Source organism: Bos mutus, chromosome 16, assembly GCF_027580195.1.
Source record: "Bos mutus isolate GX-2022 chromosome 16, NWIPB_WYAK_1.1, whole genome shotgun sequence".
In the NCBI taxonomy this organism is placed as follows: Eukaryota; Metazoa; Chordata; class Mammalia; order Artiodactyla; family Bovidae; genus Bos; species Bos mutus.
The window spans coordinates 35,186,296-35,208,525 of record NC_091632.1 but is presented as its reverse complement, the minus strand read 5'-3'; the positions used below and the strand labels follow the sequence as shown (position 1 = coordinate 35,208,525).

General features: G+C 44.0%; 1 protein-coding gene across 2 annotated transcripts in view; it reads left to right on the top strand.

Annotated features, from left to right (window-relative positions):
- GNB1 (G protein subunit beta 1) overlaps positions 1-22,230 on the top strand; it is a 79,087-nt gene that overhangs the window by 40,181 nt on the left and 16,676 nt on the right. The window contains exons 2-4 of one of the 2 annotated variants that reach the window (XM_070385067.1): positions 6,820-6,868; positions 16,938-17,040; positions 20,955-20,993. In XM_070385067.1, coding sequence (XP_070241168.1) covers positions 16,984-17,040; positions 20,955-20,993 — 96 coding nt within the window. In that variant the 5' untranslated portion in view covers positions 6,820-6,868; positions 16,938-16,983. The remainder of the gene's footprint in view (positions 1-6,819; positions 6,869-16,937; positions 17,041-20,954; positions 20,994-22,230) is intronic. The other variant, XM_070385066.1, reaches the window with a different exon arrangement.

Below are 22,230 nucleotides of genomic sequence, written 5' to 3'. Positions count from 1 at the left end.
CCGTGACGTGTGGCTGGTGTGTTCTACAGGCTGGTCGGACTCGGAAAGGACCCAGCGGTTGGAGCCGTCAGGGGCTTTACAGTGAAGTTAAACTAGCGACCAGTAACAGAACACTGTCTGGAAAGTCCCCAAATATTTGTAAATTCAACAAAGATTACATCATAAGGGAAACTTGAAAATATTTTAATTTGAATGAAAGCGAAAACAAAGCATACCAGCATTTGTGGAGCATAGTGAAAGCAGTGCTTATAGGGAAGTATAAAGAATTAAATGCTGACTACAGAAAACAGTGGTCTTACCGGTCTAAACTTCTACTGTAAGAAGAAGTTTAGAAGAGCAGATCGATTTCAAAACAAGCAGGAGGAGGACAATAATGACAAGAGCAGAATTATGTGGAAGTGAATGTAGAAACACAGTAGAGAAAATCAGTGAAACTGAAAATTGGTTCTTTGAAAAATTCAAATTGATAAACCTCTAGCCAGCCTGAGAAAAATAGCACTTAAAACACGAGAAAATGACGAAAAATTAATGAAATATGAAAAACTGTAAGTATTAATTCATCTTTTTAAAAATGTACACTCTTAAAATGCCATTCATTGAGCCGTTAAATCATGAACGTATTATTGTGCCAAGTTTTCCAGCTACTACAGAAGCTCTTTCTTAACTATATTGGTCAGTGAAAAAAATTTTTTGTTTTTAATTTTTAAAAATAGTTATAAAATGTTATTTTCTGACTTTATCTTCAAGTAATCTCATCTTTTATTTGATCACTGCAAGGGTGTGTTTTTAAGTCTATGTTTGCTGTTGGTTGGCCGTAGTATTTCCCTCCCCCAGCTTTTTTTTTTTTAATGTTATTTTTATTCATTTATTCTTGGCTGTGTTGGGTCTTTGTTGCTGTGCGGGCTTTCTGCAGTGGCAGGTGGACTGTCCAGTCGCAGTGCTTGGGCTTCTCATCGCAGTGGCTTCTCTTGCTGCCTAGCATGGGCTCCAGGGCGCAGGCTTCAGTAGTTGTGGTACACAGGCTTAGTTACTCTGAAGCGTGTGGGATCATCCTGGACCAGGGATTGAACTTGCATTGGCAGGTGAAATCTTGACCACTGAGCCACTGAATTTTATTTATTTGTTTAACAGTTGAAGGAGAGTTTTTATTTTTGCATCCTGCTAAATATTGGGGAGGGAGTTTAAGCTGATCACTTGAGCACTCTGTGTGTTAGTTGTGCAGTCATGTCTGAACTTTGCAACCCCAGGGACTATAGCCCTCCAGGTTCCTCTGTCCATGGGATTTTCCAATCAAGAGTACTGTGGGTAGCCATTTTCTCCTCCAGGGGATCTTACCAATCCAGGGATCGAACCCGGGTCTGTTGCTTTGCAGGCAGATTCTTTACCATTTGGGCCACCAGGGAAGCCCGTGAATAATTCAAATACATTGATTAAACCCCTTGCTTGAAGTTTTTCTATAATAAATGTCGATTGTATCACACACCTGGTTTTGCATAACTTTTGACGCTAAATGGAGCAGTGGACATTCTGTACTTGCACCAAGATTTAGTAACTTGTAACATTTTCTTGGAGAAGGCAATGGCACCCCACTCCAGTACTCTTGCCTGGAAAATCCCAAGGACGGAGGAGCCTGGTGGGCTGCAGTCCATGGGGTTGCTAAGAGTCGGACACGACTGAACGACTTCACTTTGACTTTTCACTTTCATGCATTGGAGAAGGAAATGGCAACCCACTCCAGTGTTCTTGCCTGGAGAATCCCAGGGACAGGGGAGCCTGGTGGGCTGCCGTCAATGGGGTCACACAGAGTCGGTCATGACTGAAGTGACTTAGCAGTAGCAGCAGCAACATTTTCTTTGTGTGCTTTTTGGTGAACCATTTGATTGTTGTAGGTGTCATGATACTTTATCTCTACAACTTCAGCCCGTCCCAAGAACAAGGATGTTCTTTTACACTCATCCCGAAATCTGAACATGGATTCAGTGATGCCAAATCCAGTCCACATTTAAATTTCCTCAGTTTTCTTCAGAATGTCTTCATGCCCTTTTTAAAATTCAGGGTTTAACCAAGTTCAAGTGTTGGACACTTCGTTGTCATGTCTCCTGAGGGCTGCTACATCTTGTAGTCTCCTGTAAAAAGCTTTACCTCTTCTGTCTTATCTATTATTTGAATATTATTGTGTATGTGTGTTCTTTTTTTTTTTTTTTCCAGTAAGATATATTCTGTTATTATTCCTTTTTACCCTCAGACTTATTCCTAAATTTGGCTAGGGGACCTTCTTCACATTATCATTTCCCACTCTTCAGAACAGTTTTGCGCTAGAGAATTAATCAGAACTGAGAAGTTTGCTTTGTCTCGTACAAGTGCCCAGTCCTTTTTGCAGAACTGTAAGGACTGGATTGTTCTGGGTTTTAGAAAGATGAAGGTATGTGTGTGTGTGTCATATTCTCAGTGCCACCAGTAGGAATTGGACACCTCAGAGTTTGTGACAATGCATGACTGTTCACATAGGGCAGCTAAGGACTCCTCAGTGCCCTCATGTCTGTTCTGGCCAGGTGTGGGTACTCAGAGCTGCCGAGAAGAAACCAGGCACCTGTGTGCTCTTACTGTCTTGGGGTTGTGTTGGATGTAGGAGGAGTCATTCCCAGGACCTTGCCTTGATCTGAAAGTTCAATGTCATCAGTAAAGGAATTCTCTAAGTGTGTCTCTGTAGAGGGTTTGGGTTTTAGATTTTGAAAAATACTAAAAAAAACAATAATCAAACAATTACTAGTATTTGGTACTTAAAATCTCATGATGTACTAGAATATGAACAAAGAAGTTCGTCACAGATATTTAATATTGCTAAATTAACAACTACACTGAATCAAAACATTGGCTTAGTTGATCTTATCAAGACTGTTTAACTGCCTGATCTTTGACACAATAATAATAATTCCATCTTCGAAAATCTGCTCTGAGGATATTAGCCTAGTACACTTTGGCAGTCGAGCACCTTGACTAAGGGAACCAGGTGTCTGTGGCCCTGAGAACGGCTGAGTCCCCAGCCCCTCGCTTCTGTGCAGTGGCCTCTCTGCTCCGGGCCCTTAGTCTAGTTGTGTTGGTCCTGTGCCCCGTGGGATAGTTTCTCACGCTTGCTTCTCTGCATGTAGCAGGATCCAGGTAGGCGGCACACATGGGTTTTGTTGTCTGTGTTTTCAGTGTCTGGCACACTGTCTCACATTACAGGCATGGAAATTTATTTGTTGAGTGAATGGATGTTCAAGGGATTTGACTTCCAAAACCAGAGCTGGGAGGGGTGTGGTGTGCAGCTGTCTTGTTCTTGCGAGGGAGTGGTCTGGAAACTTTGTGCTGCACAGGTTTACATAAGTGGCCCGTCCACAGAGGACCAGAGGGAGGGACACAGGGCTCACACCCCTCTTCCTGGAGGCTCGCCGCTGATCAGCGGAAGACTGTCTAAAAGCAGTGTCAGGGTTGGCGAGGCGCTGTTTATTTGGGGTATTAAAAATGTTTGGTTTGTTTGTAAAATTGACTTTACAGTTGTGTGTTTACATTGGTAAATCTATGATTTGAATTTTATTTTACATACTTTAAATTTGACTAAAAGTTGATCTTTAAATGTTGGAGCCTTTTTCTTGAAGTTTATGTTTGTATTTTCCTCCAACTTCTCTTTCTAACTGGATTGCTTTCGAAGAAGATTAAAGAAGAAATACTCAGCATGTGCTCATGTCACCCCTTACCGCTCCTCTGCAGCCACACCCTCCTGGTGGGCTTTAGGGTAACTGTAGTGTCCACAAGCCTGCCTGCTGCCCAGGGGCCACACTTCCTTCTGACTGTGCTATGTGTTGCGCCCTCCCCTGTGAGCCTGTCAGCCAGCCTCGGTGGAGCGCTCTGAGGTGCTGGGCTCTTAGGGCTTCAAGGTTGTGGCTCACCCACCACTGTGCCTTTTGCCTCTGGTCAGTGTGGTGGCTTTGTAAAATGTAGACTTTGGTTTTTTAAATCCATGTTTGTCTGATTGCCTGTAAAAGTGGTGCTTCTGGTTTAGGATCATGTAGTCATGTATGAATGTGAGAGTTGGACTATAAAGAAAGCTGAATGCCGAAGAATTTATGCTTTTGAACTGTGGTGTTGGAGAAGACTCTTGAGAGCCCCTTAGACTACAAAGGCGATCCAACCAGTCCATCCTAAAGGAAATCAGTCCTGAATATTCATTGAAAGGACTGATGCTGAAACTCCAATACTTTGGCCACCTGATGCGAAGAACTGACTTACTGGAAAAGATCCTGATGCTGGGAAAGATTGAAGGCAGGAGGAGAAGGGGACGACAGAGGATGAGATGGTTGGATGGCATCACCGACTGAATGGACGTGAGTTTGAGTAGGCTCCAGGAGTTGGTGATGGACAGGGAAGCCTGGCATGCTACAATCCATGGGGTCACAAAGAGTTGGACACGACTGAGTGAACTAAACTGAACTGAATGTATGCTGCTGTCTGAGACTGTGGTCTTGTTCCCTCTACTGGGTTCTGTGGGCTGGGCAGTCAGAAGACCCACACTTGGGTCTTGTATTCAGCCAGAAATGAGTCTGGGCAGCACTCCCTGTGAATCTCGGGCAGTGGGGTGGGAATGGGAGGGGTTCAGAGGTGCTCTCAGCACCCTCTGTAGCTAGAGGGTAAATGTTCTGGCTCCCACAGGATAGGCAACTTGAACTTTGTTTCATTCTTTGGGCACAAGACAGTCTAGGCCTTTGAATTAGATCAAACTGTGATACATTTTTCTGACTATTCTATACTTTTGTCTTCCTGTCTCTTGATGTGAAAAATCCCTGAGAGGACTTGCATTTGGAGATCCAGCTGAGGGCAGCAGTCACCCTGAAGGAGTGGCTGTCACCTGGGACCAGTATTGCTCTTCCCATGGAACAACTAGTGGGGTCTGGAGATTGGGGGTTGTCACAGCTGCGGAAGGGGTGCCGGGGCCAGCCAGCTGCTGAATACCTCCCAGGAGATGGGGCAGCCCCACCACAGTAGAACAAGCCAGTCTCAAAAGTCAGCTGTGCCAAGATTGCGTTCCCCTGTTTTAAATTTGACGTCTGGGTGAAGCCTGCGGTGCCCACTCCTCAGAGCTCCACTCAGTAGGTTTGTGAGGGTGAGCCATAGTCTACCCTGTCTCCCTCTTATTCCATACCTGCTGGTTTGGGTTTTGTTTTTTTCTTTTACCTCTCTGATCTTTTTGCCTCCAAGGCATGTGGGACCTTTGTTCCCTCACCAGGGATCAAAACCCCTGCCTCCTGTAGTGGCAGTGCGAAGTCTCTATCACTGCACCACCAGGGAAGTCCCTGCTTTTGTTTTCCCATGCACCTCTAACAGCACTTTTTCCTCCTCCCATCCAAGGTAAAATTCGTAAAACAAAACCGTCTTGAAGTGGACAGTCAGTGGCATTTTAGTAATTCACAGAGCTGTGCAGCCACTGCGTCTCCCTAATTTCAGAACACCTTCATCTCCCCAGGAGGAGCCTGTGTTCTTGTTATTGTGCAGAGTCCCTGCAACCCCTGCCTTCTGTCTTCGTGGGTTTGCCTGTTCTGGGTGTTTCACATAAACAGAATCATACAATGTGTGACCTTTTGTGTCTGGCTTCTTGACACAGCATAATGCTTTCAAGGTGTTGTCCATGTATCAGCACTTCATTCTGTTCTCTGGATGAACAAGGTTCCATTGTGTGGCTGGTCTTCATTTGTTTATCTGTTCATCTGCTGATATTTGGGCTGTTGCTACCTTTTGGCAGTTGTGACTAGTGCTGCTGTGAACATTTATGTGTGGGGATTGAGTACCTATTTTCAGTTCTTTCAGGTATATAACTACAAGTAGAATTGCTGGGTCGTGTGGTGGGTCTGTGATTAACTTTTTGAGGAATCCCCACACTGTTTCTTCCATACTTAACTTTTATTGCTGGATAAGTAGTATGTGCTTGCTTATAACATACGCAGCATAATTCAACAGTAAAACTGTTTTGTTAAATAAATGCCTTAGAATTCACAGTTCAGCTGGGGGACATTTCAGCTTGTTGATGCCTGTCCCAGTGCCCAGATTAGACGCATGTATGGGAGTTTGTAAACATAATAGTGAATTGATCACTAGGCAGGAGGTAACCTGCGAAACATCCCAAAGTGGCCCTTCCAGATAGTGTCATTTAGAGAGATTACCAGAGCATTTTAAAATGTATTGAAACTTAGTTTCTGGGAAAGAACAAGCACGTATTTCCAAAGAAATCTAGAATGAAATTTATTTTTGTACTGGCTGCAGTATGATGAGAGGCAGGTCTGGAGGCTTATTGCCATGTCTTCTGCTCTGGCATCCTGGACAGGAGGTCCGTTTTGGACGGTACCGAGGCAGCTGGAGTGGGCTGGAGGAGTGGGCAGGGTGTCTGTCCAGGTGGATTTGCCTGCACTGAGAGGACAGTCACATAAGATCTTCTGGGGGAGGTTAATCTTAGAAGTGTCTTGAATTGCAGTGATTTTTCTGTTTTTGTTGTTGCTGTAATTTTTCTGGTAACACCCCTTCCCCCTGATTCTTTTCAGTTTAATTCAAAGTATTTTCCCTGAGGCATTTTTAAGGTTTTGTTTGTTTGTTTGTTTTTTAAGAAATTGAGATCATTTTTCTTCTTTTCCACAGTGAAGAACTTAACGCTGTTAATACAAAGTACTGTTCAGTGATTTTGGGGAAAGAAATGGTGACAGGGAAGGGGCGAATTCATGGCTTCTTAAAGTGTATGGAATATTGTGCCTCACAACCTTAATCAATGCAAATACAGCCTTTTCTCTGTTGCAGACAATTTTACATGTTTGGGAGAACAGACCAGCAGCACTTCTGAATTAAGGTAATATTTATATAATTTGATTTTGTCAGTTTTTAGAGTAGAATCTTTACATTTCTTCAGGATTTTCTTTTTTCTTTTTAAGAACCTGATTTTTGTAATAGTTTTGCCCATCTCTTTTTTTAAGCCAGTGTTGGTTTTTCAGAATAGACTGATCCAGAGAAAGATGTTTTCTTCCAAAGCTCCCTCCATTGTTCATCATGGAGGGGTGAGGTTCTGGAGTTGATGGTCCACATTCTGGATAAGAGCAGTATTTCTCCAACTTTTTCCAGGAGAAAGTGGGAGAGCCCCTTTGTAATCAAGTCTTAGTTGGAGTACCAGCTGATGATACAGATTGAAGGTGAAGCCATGAAATCCAGAAAAAACTCCAGTACATTTGTATGAGGTGGGAGAGATAAAGCAAAAGTGTCCCAGTTGTTAGGGATAACTAGGTGAAGGCATCCAATTCTTTATGTTTTTCTTCAAACTCTTTGCAAGTTGAAATAATTTAAAATTAGAAAGCAAAACTAAATTGAATGAGTTAGGTGCTCAGACAATTGGGTATCCATATATAAAAGGTGAAGTTGACACCACAGACAGGAATTAACACAAGATGAATCATAGAACTTAACGTAAAGCCTAATACTAGAAAACCTCTCTACGAAAACATAGAAAGTCATTGAGACTTCAGGTTAGGCAAGGATTTCTTTTTCTTTTTTTGGCCACCATGCAACTTGTGGGATCTTGGTTCCCCAGCCAGGGATCAGGGAATTCTGAGGCAAGGATTTCTTAGTGACATCAAAGACACAGTCCATTAAAAAGAGCATTTTTAAATTGGACTTGTCGACAAATTTAAAAATGCCTGCTCCTTCTAAGACACTGAAGAGAATGAAAAGACAGGCCACAGAAAATATTAACAGATCATATGTCTTCTAGGTAACTTGTGTCCAGAATAAGTAAAGCACTCTTAAAATTCAGTATTAAGAAAACAACCCAGTACAAAAGCAAGTGATTTGAGCAGACACTTCACCAGATAATATAATGAGATAGCAGATGAGCACGTGAAAAGATGGTCAGAATTATTAGCCATTGGGAAATGCAAATTAAAACCACATTGAGACACCACTAACCACCTACTCCAGCGGCTACAGTGGAGAAGACGCACCAAGCGCACCCAGGGCGTGCCACGCCAATCCAGTGCATGGACAGGGGGCGAGAAAAACGGTGCAGCCGCATTGAAGACAGCTCAGCAGTTTCTGAATATGCCAAGTGCATGCTGGTCATATATGATCCTGCCGTTCCACTCCTGGTGGTTACCCAGGAGACATGAGGGCAGGTATCCCTGTAGAAACCACGCTGAGGGTGCACAGCCAGAGCACAGGACGGTGCATCCTGTGGGATTCGCGTGTGTAAAGTGACAGAAAGCAGATGCATGGTTGCTGGGGTGTGAGGGGCAGTTACAGAGGGGCACAGGAGACTTGGGGTGTGGCCGTGTTAGTTGTCTTCACCAAGGTGTGGTTTCAGAGGTGTGTTAATGTTTCAGAGTGTATCAAACTATCTGTTTTGTTGTGTTACTTACTTTCAATAAAGATATTTTAAACTGAAGGAACAGTTAGCATATGAGCTGCCCGGCCTCAATCTGATTGAGTCCCTGGTTAGTTACCCTGGCAGCCACTGTTATGCATAGTTCCACCTCTGTAGAGACCTGTTTCACTGGCTGGGTAGGAAGTGTGGCAGGTGAAGGAAGAGGTGGTTTTCTGTTACTAAATCATTTCAGGTGGAAAATCCTGTTAACTGCTTTTGTAACAAGTTCTATTTAGTGAGACTTTGCTGTGGTTCAGTCAGGTGTTAAGGACCTTTTGTGGATCCTCATTGAGTCCTTGTGGCCTATGAGGTAGGGATTGTTTCTGTCTCCATTTTCAGACCAAAAGCCAGACGCAGAGGGGTTACACTTGCTGACAAGTGTCAGGCCTGGGGGATGGATGTGCAACCCCTGCCACATGCAGCCACACTGCCTCCACCAGCAAGGCCTGCTAAGACACGTGGGTCACCCAGTGGAGTCCATTGTAGTTGCTGGAAGGGAGTGTAAAGACAGAGATTCTCTGCACAGTGGTGTGCACGTGGCCTGTGGAGAGCAGTCTTCCCCCAGCGTGAGGGTGCAGCCCCTCAGAGGGGCCTCTGTCGCGTGCGACTGACTTCCAGTCTGACTACCTTTCCCATTTAGCCCTTTCTTCCTTCCGGGTGCGGGCATCTTAGATGGCGTCCATTGTGTATTAAATTTGGCTCTGAAATCATTAGAGCAGAACTTCTGACTCTGACAGGGAGGCTGGGGAGACCTGAGTACTGGAGAGGGAGAGTCTCCCCATCCGCCACTGAGCATTTGGAAGCCGCAGAGGCTTCCTGGATGCACAGGTTGTGGGGTCCACAGCTTGCAAAGGTGGTTTCTGGGCAGCAGGTGGGCTCTCCCCTTTTGGAACGCGCCCACCGCACCCTGAAGCCCTGCCTGCTTGGGCTCCTTGGCTCCCACTGTGCAGTGCTGCCAGGGCTCTGGGGTCTCCTAGGTCTGCTCCAGTGCTTTGGTACCTATAAATGCAAGGTGGACTGAGATGCATGTTCCTTTCTGGTGTAAGAATTTTCTTAACAGGCACAAAATAGTATTCATGTGCTAGATTAAATAAATCTGAGTTTTAAATTATTCAGTACAATAGCAGTATGTTTGCAACTTTTTAAAAACTTTCTATAACATGTTTATCGGATGTTTTGTTATGAAATATAAATTCTTTATTCGCATTTTACTATTTTGAAGATAGAAAAATTACTATTTCCAAATGTGACGTTGCATAGCAGCCATAATTACCTTCTGTATGGTGGTAAAACTAGATAGTGCCTTCTGAGAAATGGGCTTTAGTAAATAAAATAGGGAATCGGCAGTACTTGATACCATTTCTGTGTAGGGAGGATGGAACAGCCTTACAAAAGGTACTTTTTTACTTTCTGTGTGCTCTGCAGTCTGTCCATGGAGCCGGAGTACTTTCCTACTGTCTCCAGGTACATGGTTGGTTTTTTAAAGAAACTATTTTGGTTTGTGCAGCTTGTGGGATTTTAGTTCCCCAGCCAAGGAGCAGACATGAGCCTGACAAGCCAAGTGCCAAGTCCTAACCACTGGAGTGCTGGGGAGTTCCTGGTGTGTGGTTAGCTTTTGTTAGACAATAAGCCCCTCTGGGTGCTTTTAGCCCTGTGATGGTCCCTCTCACTCAAGGACTGGTGCCAGGTCTTGGGAAACCAGGGAAGAGTGTTCTGGAAGGTGTAGGAGCCACTTACAGTCAGCAGACCAGATGCCTGCATGGTACCAGGGGCTTTTCTTCTGCCCTGATGTCTGGGTATGCATGGATTTCTTAAGTTGATACACAGGTTTGCAGAAATTCAGTTTGTGTGGAAGTGGCTTTTGGCTGTCAGTGACTTTGTGAATTTATCTGTGTATGTTTTATTATGATTTGAAAGTATAAGAACATTTATTTTCAAAAGGTAGTAAACTGAAGGGGCTTCCTAGGTGGCGCTAGTGGTAAAGAACCTGCTTGCCAACACGAGAGACATAAGAGATGTGGTTTCAATCCCTGGGTCAGGAAGATACCCTGGAGGAGGGCATGGCAACCCACTCTAGTATTCTTGCGTGGAGAATCCCATGGACAGAGGAGCCTGATGGGCTGCAGTTCATGGGGTCGCAAAGAGTCGGACAGGACTGAAGTGATTCAGCACACATTAAGTAAGACTCCTCTTCCTGCTTAGAGAACATAAGGTGGGGACCTGGAGCCAATCAGATCTTTGTAGCTCTAATAGGTAAATTCACTTTCCCTATAGAGTCTATCTTGTATCTTTTTTTTTTTTTCTTTTTCCTATTTACAGAACTAATATACCATCATTGTATCAATTGATTTCTGGTGAGAATGGTTACATTTTTACATTGTACTAATGCTTCAGGGAATATGCTTAAATTGGCCTTAGATAGTAGATTGAGAAGGAGGCTATGCTGCATTGTCTTAAATGTAGAATGTGGGAAGCAAGTCTCCCCTGTATGCATTGTCTAGCAGTAAACACTAAGTGGGGGCTGTGCTTTTTCTTTAAAAACTTGTATTTAGGGGACTTCCCTGGCAGTCCAGCAGTTAAGACCCTGCACTTCTAATGCAAGGTTTGTGGATTTGATCCCTGATCGGGGAACTAAGATCCCACATATCTGCTGTGTGGTTTGGCTAAAAAATAAATAAAATTTGCATCAGAAAATTGAGAAACAGGAAAATCTCATGAGATAGCTTAGATGCTGGGGGCAGACTATTTAAATCATTGCATTTAAAAAACTTTTTTCATTGATTATCTTATTTTTGGCTGCTCAAGTCTTGATTACTGTGTGGGCTTTTTGTCGTCAGGGGGAGCAGGGGCTGCTTTCTGTGCTGCTGTCATGTGCTGGCCTCTCGTTGCAGTGCATGGGCTCAGCTGACTTGTGGCATGTGGGATCTTCCCATACCAGGGATGGAACCCATGCCCCCTGCATTGGCAGGCATATTCCTATCCCCTGAACCACCAGGGAGGTCCTAAGTCATTGCATTCTAAGAAAATGTAACACAGTGTCAAAGAACATGTGTAAGAATTTGCTGGATGCTTTTTAAATCCGGAGCCAGATGAGAATTCTAGATGTAATGGGATCTCCTATCTTAGTCTCCATTACCATCTTTTACCTGTATAAAAGCTAGTAATGGCTTACTAAGTGTTGAATATGTTGATATCTGCTACTTCTTAGAAGATAATGAATGTTTCATCAAAACTTAACTTTTTCTCACTTTTGAATCATAGAAGCCTCCAGGGTCAACCATTGAGTTGTTCAGACAAATTTGGGCATTACTGGGACTGACTCTTACAAACAGCCAGCTAACATGGCAGCGTAATCCATGTCAAAATACAATACGATCTGCTTGAGGAATACCTATGCGTCTGTATTTTTAAAACGAGATACATAACAAATTTCATATATACTTGCAGTCAAACAGTACCAAGAAATAATGACTTTTTAAAAAATTTACTAAGAGAATGTTCAAACGTAGATTAAAAGAAGAATATTACCTAAAATCTGAAGCTTGAACAAAACTCTCCTAGCTTTGTTTAACCTCCCTTCTTCCTATCAGAGTCTCATTTCCCTCAGAAGTAAGAAGCACGTCTTATAGTTACGGGTTTTAGCTTCATTGTGACAATGAACAGAAGAGCTGCGACTCCTTGTCACCGGATACCCAGACCATATTCAGGTTGTCCTGGTTTTTTCTGTACATTTGGATTTTAAATCGATTCAGGGTCTCTTAACATTTAAAAAGAAACTATTCTAATGGAAAATTGAAACATAGAAAAAGTTAATAAATAGCATAAGGACCTCCTATCACCAAACTAAAGCAATTACCAAGGTTTGGCTGGATGTGTTTTTCTATGCCCTCCCGTTTCCCTCCTCAGTTTTTTTAAATCTAATTTCACACCCAGCATTTTATTCTTAACTCTGTCAGCATCTACCCCTCACCCTGGGGAAGCCTGGGGGTGCCCTGTCCCTCGCCCTGTGGAGTTGTGCTGCCTCAATTTCGGAGGTTAACTTGGATTTGGGAATGAAGGGAAAAAAACAGAAAAGCTGGTGAAACTGGTTTAAATGCCTCATGCGAACTACTCTCTCCTGATGCTGCTTTATTTGGAGGTGAGGTGTGGAACCTGTTTGGCCAAACAGGTCAGCAGACTCCTGCCCCCGGGGCACAGGGTACCATCAGGGCTGCTGCTTCCCCAGGCAGTTAAGTGCAGCAGGGGCCCTGGTGGTTGGTGTCTTGGCTGCCTGCCCTTCAGTGGGCTGAGCCTGCCTGTTCTTGGCTGCTCGGTGGAGGGTGCACTTCGTGATCTGATGGCTGATCACAGAAAGGCTTCCGGAGCCCTTTGCAGTGGTCTCGCTAGTGCTCTTCTCCACCCTGGCACTCGAAGACCAGAGTGGAGAGTGAGTGGGTGGACGTCACCTTCCATGTCTGTGCAGAACCCAAACCCAAATTATACTTTGATACAGTGGAGAGGACTGGGCTCTTGCTGGGCTGTGAAGCTGCTCGAAGCCGCTGCTGGACATATCATTTCACAGTACTTGCTTTTACGTTACATTTCTGTGGAAAATGTTTCCTAAACAGGTGAAAGGTAGTGGCAGATGTGGGTCACAAAGAACAGAAGTGAGGCTCTCAGCAGGTCCTGTCTTAGTGGATTAGACTGATCAGGGCGCTGAGTCAGCGTGGCCAGTACTTAGTTGTGACTTTGGCCCTGAAGGAGAGAAGGAGCCTAGGCCACGTAACTGATGGTGGGCTTCCTGGAGGCTCTGGGGGACTGAGGACAGTGAGGAGAGCAACAGAGACGTCACATGTAAGTGAAACCTTTAGTGTTCATTCGTCTTTGTCATCAAAGGAATTTGAAAGGCATGTCCAGCCTTTGGAAAAAAGAGAAAAATATGACCAGTAATTCTAACAAAAATGCTGTTCTTATGTTTTGGTCATAAAATAGCTAAAATTATTACACACACATTTGTTTTTCATTTCACATATAATGAGTGTTTTTCAGGGTTTTTATGGTGTCTTTGTTATTGTTATTAGTGGTATTTAATAGTTCATCCAGTAAAAGGTTAATATCAACTAGTTTGCCTTTTTTTTTTTTTAACTGAAAAATGGAGGAAAAATTGTAAGTGCTTCTTGGTTCAAGGCCCAGATAACGGGTTAACTTACATATATACATATATATAATTTTTATTTTTCCCTTATCCGTATATATATGATAATGTGAAAAATCAGAACTGCCCACTATTGCTGTGTTTCTCCAAAAATAACCATTAACATTTTCTCATGTATGTAGAAAAAAGATTGCTTACTTAAATGAGCATAGATGTGTAGTCTTTTTATAGACACAAAAGGAGAAGTTTCATCCTTTATGTACATCCCTGTACCCCATTTATTGCATTTGCTGTCTCCACAGAAGAGCATTTGGGGTGAACTTTCAGTTTGTGGGAGTTCAGAGTTGTTCTGCTTCCTGTCAATTTGCTGTGCATGCTCCTTGCTGTCTTTGGGGAGCCGGCTTCTCTTTGGGGGAGCCCTGACTGCCTAGTCCTTTCATGCACATCCTGTGAGGCCAGTTGGGTATCCATTAGCCCGGGAAGGAGGAGGCCCTGGTTGGTGCCAGGTCAGAGTGAACCCCAGGGCCCCCGGGTACCCCTTCATCAGGGAAAGTCCCTCTACAGACAACTTCTTCAACATGCAGAATGTAGAATATAGTTGGATTTTGTTTTAAATGTCTGCCAGTAGTTTTTCTTTTTCACCAGACTGTAAGATAAAAAATCTTGGACCTTTTTGGACTCTTATTTTTATTGGTGGTAGCCTGGTCGTTTAGTTGGTTAAAGAATCTTTCAGCAATGCTGGAGACCTAGGTTTTATCCCTGGGTGGGGAAGATTCCCTTGGAGAAGGAAATGGCGACCCACTCCAGTATTCTTGCCTGGAAAATCCCATGGACAGAGGAGCCTGGCAGGCTGCAGTCCACAGTATCGCAAAGAGTGGGACACTACTGAGCACCTTTTCTTTAAATATTAACAAATACGAATTTTTTTGAGATTTAACTGTGGCCACTGATCAGAGACAGAGCTCTAATCAAAAGGCAATATTAGGGGGAAGGGTGGGGTGGAAAAAAGGAGCAAAAAGACCTCAGTGGAGGCCAAGTGTAGGAAAAAAAAAGGCAATATTAATAATTTAATGATGAAAGAAATAGATCTGGTTTTCTTCTCTCTGCTTGTGGCTGAATGTTGAAGTCAGCAAGTACTGTTACTGCTTCTGAAATTTTGTGAGGTAACTGAATTGGAGTTTGTCATTTTAAAGATACTTAAGTTTTCAATAAATTAATTTCTCTAGTTTGAAGTAATACATCTGGATGATTATCATGTATATATTCTTTTATAATATGTAAAAAAGAGCATCTAGTTAAAAGACATATTTAATTTTAAGATCTCAAGAGCTATTCCACCTAATACTAGAATTTGGGTCTTGACCTGTTTATCTTGATCCTAGGAATTTATTGGTTTTTTCCTTACTTAAAAACTAGCTCGGCTTTTTAGTGTTTAAATTAAGATCAGAATGTATGGTTTATTGACTAAAGCTCAGCATTTAATTCAGTGTACCTCATGATAACGTTAGTTGTTTTCTTCATGTGGATTTTGGAAGGATTGAAGGAAGTTGCTTATCCACAGACTAAGAACAATTCTTTACTGATGGGGGTGGGAGTGTTACTGGGGCAAAACTACCCCCGACTCAGCGGACTGTCCTTATGATAATAACTGATCACGTGTGGATGCACGTGCTCAGGAGGGTTGGGTGTGCAGCACAGTCTGGAAGCTCAGGGGCACATCAGCACAGCTTTCTATTTTAAAATGTTTTCGTGTTCTCTTGGCCCTGTTATTTCACACATTAATATTCATCAACTGCAGTCCTTTGAGTGTATATGTGAAGACACAAGAATCAGCCCAGTTATCGTGTAGGGTAACTTCAGCTGAGCTCCACTTGTCCAGGGAGGTGCCGGCGGTCTGCAAGAGTGAAACTTACAGCACCCGCTTGAAGCAACGCCTCTCTCGTCACTTGGGCTTGCCTCCCCTGCCTTTGACTGTCCTACCGAGATGCCTCAGCCCCACGTCCTGGCCCTACCCATTAGTCCTTTCCTGGCAGTGGTGTGGACCCCCTTTTAGGGTCAGTGCTAGGGCCTTCTGTGCTTCCTGCGCGGTGTGCCCAGCAGCCAGTGGGATTTGTTCCGTGAATAGACCAGGGCTGCAGGGACAGGTGAGGGCAGCAACCAGGATGTAACGTGCTTTTCAAAGGTATTTTTTACTGGGGAAAGTATTCTTATTTTCTCAATAAATATACATCAATACAAACCATATCACAATTATTTTGAATGCTTTTGTGAGGAAAAAGAAAGTCTAAAGTCTATCTAGATTGGGAACTAACAACTGTGTTTCTTGGGTCATCCAGATAATTTCCCCCAGATGTGCTCCAGTCTCAAGAAAATAAAGGACCACTGTTAATTAAATATCTGGTCTATATTATAATAACCTTGTGACTTTCACACAAAATCTAGGAGGGAAGAATCTCCCCGCCTGTATTTGCGTAGGAAATTAAGGTCCTTGCAATATGCTGTGCTTGCGGGTGGGAGCTGATTGTGTTCTTAAGTGATTACAAGATGTTTGTGATTGTTTCTTTGGCTTTGTGATACGTTGGTCACAGTTAGGATTGCCTTAACAGCTATGTTCTTGGTCAGAAATGCAACCCCCAACTATGGCATTCCCCCGGGAAAACACATCTCTTGTTTAACAGATAATTTTGTTTTGACAGTGATTTCAAGAATAGTGTCTCATGAGCCTAGGGGTGGGGCTGGGGCAGGAGTGGGCAACAGGGTTGCTTGTACTGAGCCCTCTTGGGCCTGTGCCTGGAAGGGCTGCAGTGATGCTTCTGAGTCTCCTGGGATCCCAGAGCACATTTTGGTGGGAGAATAAGTTGTCCTGAATCAGAGGCCTGGACACCAAGCTGAGTCCTTCTGGGTTTGCTGTGTGACTTGCTGATGTCCTCTGGGCAGTCATGGGTTCAGGGTCATCAACATGCCTCTGAGGTGCTAGGTTGCCAGGTGGCCGCTGTGCCCCATCCTGAACTAACTGCCCTGAGTTTTCACATGAGAGCTGTTCTAAACATCACCCTTAGGTTCTTGAGTTAATAGTGAAGTCCAGATCCTCTGTGAAAACTGCTTCTAGACAGACTTTCTCTCTTTCGGCCCACCACCGCCTTCTGCGCTGTCTGCTGGACACTGTCATTTTTCGAGGTTCATGTACAACAGTAGTTACACTCTGTTGACCCAGCCCTTGTGGGCATTTTACATGTTCTGATGAAGGCTAAAGAAAAGTTCTCTGACTTACAATGAAACCACAGCTCTCAAAATTTCAATTCTCTTTTCTCACCAGCTTCATTAAATGACTCAATCATTGTTTATTCATTCTTGGTACTTGTTTTTCTCTTTCAGATCTCAGATTCTTTGAGGTGGCTTTGAAGAGCACTAAGATTAGAAGATGAGTGAACTTGACCAGTTACGGCAGGAGGCTGAACAGCTTAAAAACCAAATTAGAGTACGTAAACTGCCTGTGTGCTTCGTTTCATTAATCATTTGGATTTTGGGTGTGATGTTACTGTTTTAAGGAAAGATGGGTTTCAGAATGGCTATTCCTTGTTTTGGATTGAAATTGAATCTTAATTGGCCCAGGATGTAGAAACTATAGATCCAGATGTTTGGCCTAGCACCTTATTTTCAGGATTTTTTTCTAGTATATTGTTACTTGAATATACCTAGAATGTTTCCATAGAAATTACAGACATCTTTCAGGGCCTTTTTTCTTAACCTTGGGAATTGGCTTCTGGACCTTCTTTTGGTCACTGTACAGAGTGTGGTGTCTGCTCCCCCACTGTGACCCCTGAGTTGAGGGCAGGAAACTTGTTTAGAAGCACGAGTGGCAACAACACTGGAAGTATTCTAGGTGTGGGTGATTTGTTGAGTGCTCCCTAGGGAGGGTTTTGGCTGTTAGAACAGAGACGCTGACTTGAAGATAAAAATGATTGGGTCCCGTCCAGCTGCCTGTTGGAAAGAAGGACAGTTGCAGAGCTGTCCAGCACCTCCTCACCACCCCTCCATGCAGTCTGCTGGGTGGGTTTGCAGAGGCATGCTGCAGAGCCACGGGTATTTCAAAGGGGAACCTAATTATTTCCTTTTAAATGACCAATTATATGCTCCAAGGGCCTGATGGTAATTGGAAGGAAAGACCAGTGTCATTTTAGCCAGGTTCTTAACTGAACTTGAGAAAAGATAAGGGGATTATTTGAGATATGCACCAAAGAGGAGACAGAAGAGATCCTTCTACTGTAAGAATTTCCAATCTCAACATTTAAAAGATACAATATAGCTCAATAAGAATAAGGAAGACTTAGAAGATTTGTTTAATACGTCCAGCCACACTCTGGAATATAGAAATCAGAACTTTTGTTTTTCTAACAACAAGTTGTTGTTCATAAATAGTGGGTTCAGGTCTATTTGTAGCAAATAAAGTTTGTATGGTATAGGTTTAAAAAATTTCCAAATACTGTGGGGGAAAAAAAGGGTTGAAAGTGAGTGTTGCATCTCAACCCAATTTCTGTGAAGCACATGCAGCCCTCCTCACAGGAGACAGGTCTGTCCTGTGAGCCACGTATGGACTTGAAAACTGTACTAGGAAACCAGTAGGATTAATTTTTAGCAACTGTATCTAAACCAGTATATATAAAAGATTACCATATTGACATGTAATTAATAAGTACGTTTATTGCATTACGCTCTTGGTGCTGAGTCTTGCCAATTCAGTGTCTCTAGCACAAAACTGCCTCAGTGTGCACCTCTGGCATCTTCGTGGTGTCCCCTCCCCATGGATCGTCCGCAGGTAGAGCCAGAGAGCTGAACAGCCCTGCCTTTGAAGCCCTGCTGGTTTCTTTTACTTGCACAAAACAGAATTGGCAGTACATCAAACGGGAATGGAAGACTAGAACTAAGGAAAACCTTTTTTCCTGCTTGCCCAAGAAACACGTACTTGTTAAAGAATGGAGACACAATGAGTCCAACGGGAGATGGTGGATGACGCTAGGAGGGTCTCTTCTTAGATTGGTATTTCAGCTGAAAGACCCCAAGGCACCGTCTCATCTGACCCGTGGTGGTGTCTGTGAGGAATGCTGACTGAAACGTGGTGCATCTTAGACACGCGAGCTTCTGACAGATGAAGGAGAGCTCCAGGGCTAACCCTGCCAGTGAGCACCCCAGGCTGCGTGGCATGTGTGGGCACTGCAGTCACTGTGGCCCAAGTGGATGGCCTCACCACGTGCTGTCCTGTGCTGGTGGGACACCCACCCAGATTCGGCCTGGCTGGCTGCTGGCCAGGGTGTTCTCCTCTGTGGAGGGACAGGGTGGTGATTTTCCTCAGCACAGACAGACAGGAGCCTTGGCTAAACAATAAGGCATTGTGAACATTGCCCCAGGCCATTTAGTTGGAATTGAGTCTGAAGAGTGCTGAACATCACTGTCAGTCTCAGGCAGCTGCAGAGATGGCTCCTACGAGAAGACTCTCTGCACAGTGCAGATGCCTGTCCTGAGGAGTGCTGCAGACTTTTACACCAGCACTTGTGGGTCCTGTGTTTAGTTTCTAAAATGATTTTTCTCTGTTCTCTTGTGTCATCACAGTCTGCTGTGGACATTACAAAATCTATTTTAATCTCTGGACACTAACCAGGGCAAAGCTGCTTATGTCCTTGGTTTGCTTTTTCCTTTAAAATAATTCTTGTCAAGAGTCCCAACCAGGGCCTTCCCTGGTGTCTAGTGGTCAGGACTCTAGGCTTTCACTGCGGTGGTCTGGGTTCAGTCCCTGGTCAGGGAACTAAGATCCCACAGGCCACATATGACATGGACAAAAATTTTTCTTAAATACTCATCATTTTAAAAAATTGAGAGCCTTATATAACATCAGTAAGAATGGTATTCAGAAGTGAATACTGCGCATAGGGACCATAACAAAACCACACGTGTGAGACCTGCAACTTGGGATCTCCCCTCTGCCTGGTCCTGACACCAGAGTAGGTGCTAGTACAGAAATACTCAATTAAATAATTTTCCTGTTTTAATTGTGTAATTAAATAGGCAAAATTAACTGAGCAAAAAGGCTTCTAATAGGATAATTTAAGTTGAATTTGGAATCTAGCTATTTGGTACATTTATAATAGCAATCTCTTTGAGTATGTCTCCATGTTCTAGGTTGGTAAATACTACCACCAGCTTCATGAAGTTAAAATAATTAGCAGTGAGGCTGTTGGCCCCTGGAGAAGGTCTCCTGGATGCCTTCAGGAGTGTTCACATGAGTGTTCAGATGTGTATCAATGAGCGCAGGTGGGCAGATGGCTACACAATGGCAGAGTTTTATGAGAAATTGTCAGTTTCCTTTAAAATTATTCCTACACCCAAATTTTCTTCTTAGGCCCCACTCCTACACTCAAGAGTCTTTTCAAAGCCAGTGTCTCATTTCCCTTCATAATGTGTGGCTTTCTGTTTGTAAAAGTCATATCCAGATTTGAGATTTCCAGATTTATTTTTTAGCAGCTTGGATCGCTTAGAACAACAAGGACGTCTTTATTAGCTTGAGGAACATCCCTTTTTATTACATTTCTTGCCTACTTCACAAGGTCATTTCACAGATAAGAAAGCAAGCAGCAGGATGTGACCAGCCAGAGATTTGGTTGCCTTGACTCCAGACCCTTTGCTCCTTTCCATAGAGGTCAGCATCAGTAATTGTTTGGCTTGAAAACACAGTCCTGAGTTAACATTCTAGAAGAGAGGTTCCCTGGGCTGGCCATTCAGTGCTTTCTAGACATTGTTTCTTGGGCCCCATAATTCAGGACGCAGGTGCAGTGCTGTGGGGGGTGCTGGAGGCTGCGGGCAGGGGTGAGGGCACAGGGGTGCTGTGCGTTGGGGGGGTGATCTGCAGGGGGATGATCTGCAGGCTGAGATGTGTCTGTGTGTGGCTGGTTCTGTGTCCAGCATGCCCTGGGCTCGAGGCAGGGTGGGGAGGCTCTTGGTAGAGGCTCTGAGATTGCTTCCTTGTGTAGCTCAGCTGGTAAAGAATCTACCTGCAGTGCAGGACACCCTGATCCTGAGTCAGGAAGATCCCCTGGGGAAGGGATAGGCTACTCACTTCAGTATTTCCTGGGCTTCCCTGGTGGCTCAGCTGGTAAAGAATTGGCCTGCGTCACGGGAGACCTGGGTTCCATCCCTGGATTGGGAAGACCCCTTGGAGAAAGGAACTGCTACCCATTCTAGCATTCTGGCCTGGAGAATTCCATGGACTGTATATCCATGGGGTCGCAAAGAGTTGGACGCAACTGAGCGACTTTCACTTTAACTGAGACTGCGGCCTGGGTCTGGGGGAGCCTGTTCTGGGAGCAGCACTAATGTCCCATTGTCCTTGTCATTTCCCAGGATGCTCGGAAGGCGTGTGCAGATGCGACTCTCTCTCAGGTAAGAACCATTGATGCAGAGTCACTGACTTGCTGTAGAGGCTGATGCTTGTGGGGCCTGCTCTGGGCCTCTGGAAGGAGCTGCTCTGACTTTGTGCACAGTGAGGGTGGGGCCCCTGTTTGAAGGGTCTCATTGGCAGGTCATTGTCAGTGTTGGGCATAGGCTGTGGTGAGTTTTAGATAAAACGTAAATACCTCTTTAGCCTTAAGTAATTATATCCTCTTAGGTCAGAGTTGTAAATATTATTACAGTTTCAATATGGGTGTTTTGAAGTTCCTCTCCCTAATTAGGTCTGCCTTAGAACTTTAGTTTCTAAGGTCCAGTTTGGCAGATTCTCTGAGATTTAAACCTGAGTTATGACCCATGGCTCAACTCCTAGGTACACACCCAGAGAGACTAGAGGTGATGCTCAGACCAGCCGGTGTACGAATGCTCCTGGCAACACTGCTGCCAGCAGCTGTGTGCCCTCAGGGGATGAGAGCAGGGCCAGGCACAGCCTGTCCACACAGTGGGACTTACTCAGCCATAGGAGGGTGAACCTCAAGACACGGGTGCTCAGTGAGAGGAGGTCACATGTTGTGTGATTCTGTGTATATGAACTGTCCAGAACAGGTCACCCTGTAGAGACAGAAGATAAATTCATGCTTGCCCAGGGTTGAGGAGGAGGCTGTAGGGAGTGACTGCTTAGTGGATGAGGGGCTTCCTCTGGGGGTGATGATGAAGATGGTTTGGAACCAGATACCACTGACAGTGGAACAATGTTGTGAATATACTAAATATTGCTAAATTATGTATTTTCAGATGGTGAATTTCACCTTATTGAAAAAAAATTTTTTTGTCTCAAACACTGAACAGAAATGTGAAAGAAAAATTATATTCCTCCTTCTGTTGAGGATGATTACATTTTTTTACATCATCTCAATGCTTTAGAAGCTATTGTTTAATTGGGGTTAAACAATAAGTTAAAGTTAGACTGCTGGGATCACCTGCATTTGAATTCTCAGATGCACTTTGGACTCTATGTTTTTTAAAGCCCACTGTGGTGACACACTTACTCCGTTTGTTGATCCAGAGTCATGAACGTCAGGCTCTTGTGTGCTGGGTGAACAGTACGTGTGCACATGCAATTTTGTGCCCTAAACTCCAGAGTGCAGGAGAGATGACCACTTTTGTCCAGCTCAGCACACACAGCACCAAGCAGTCTATGTTCCTGGAGCCCTGTTAGATGGTGAGGAGA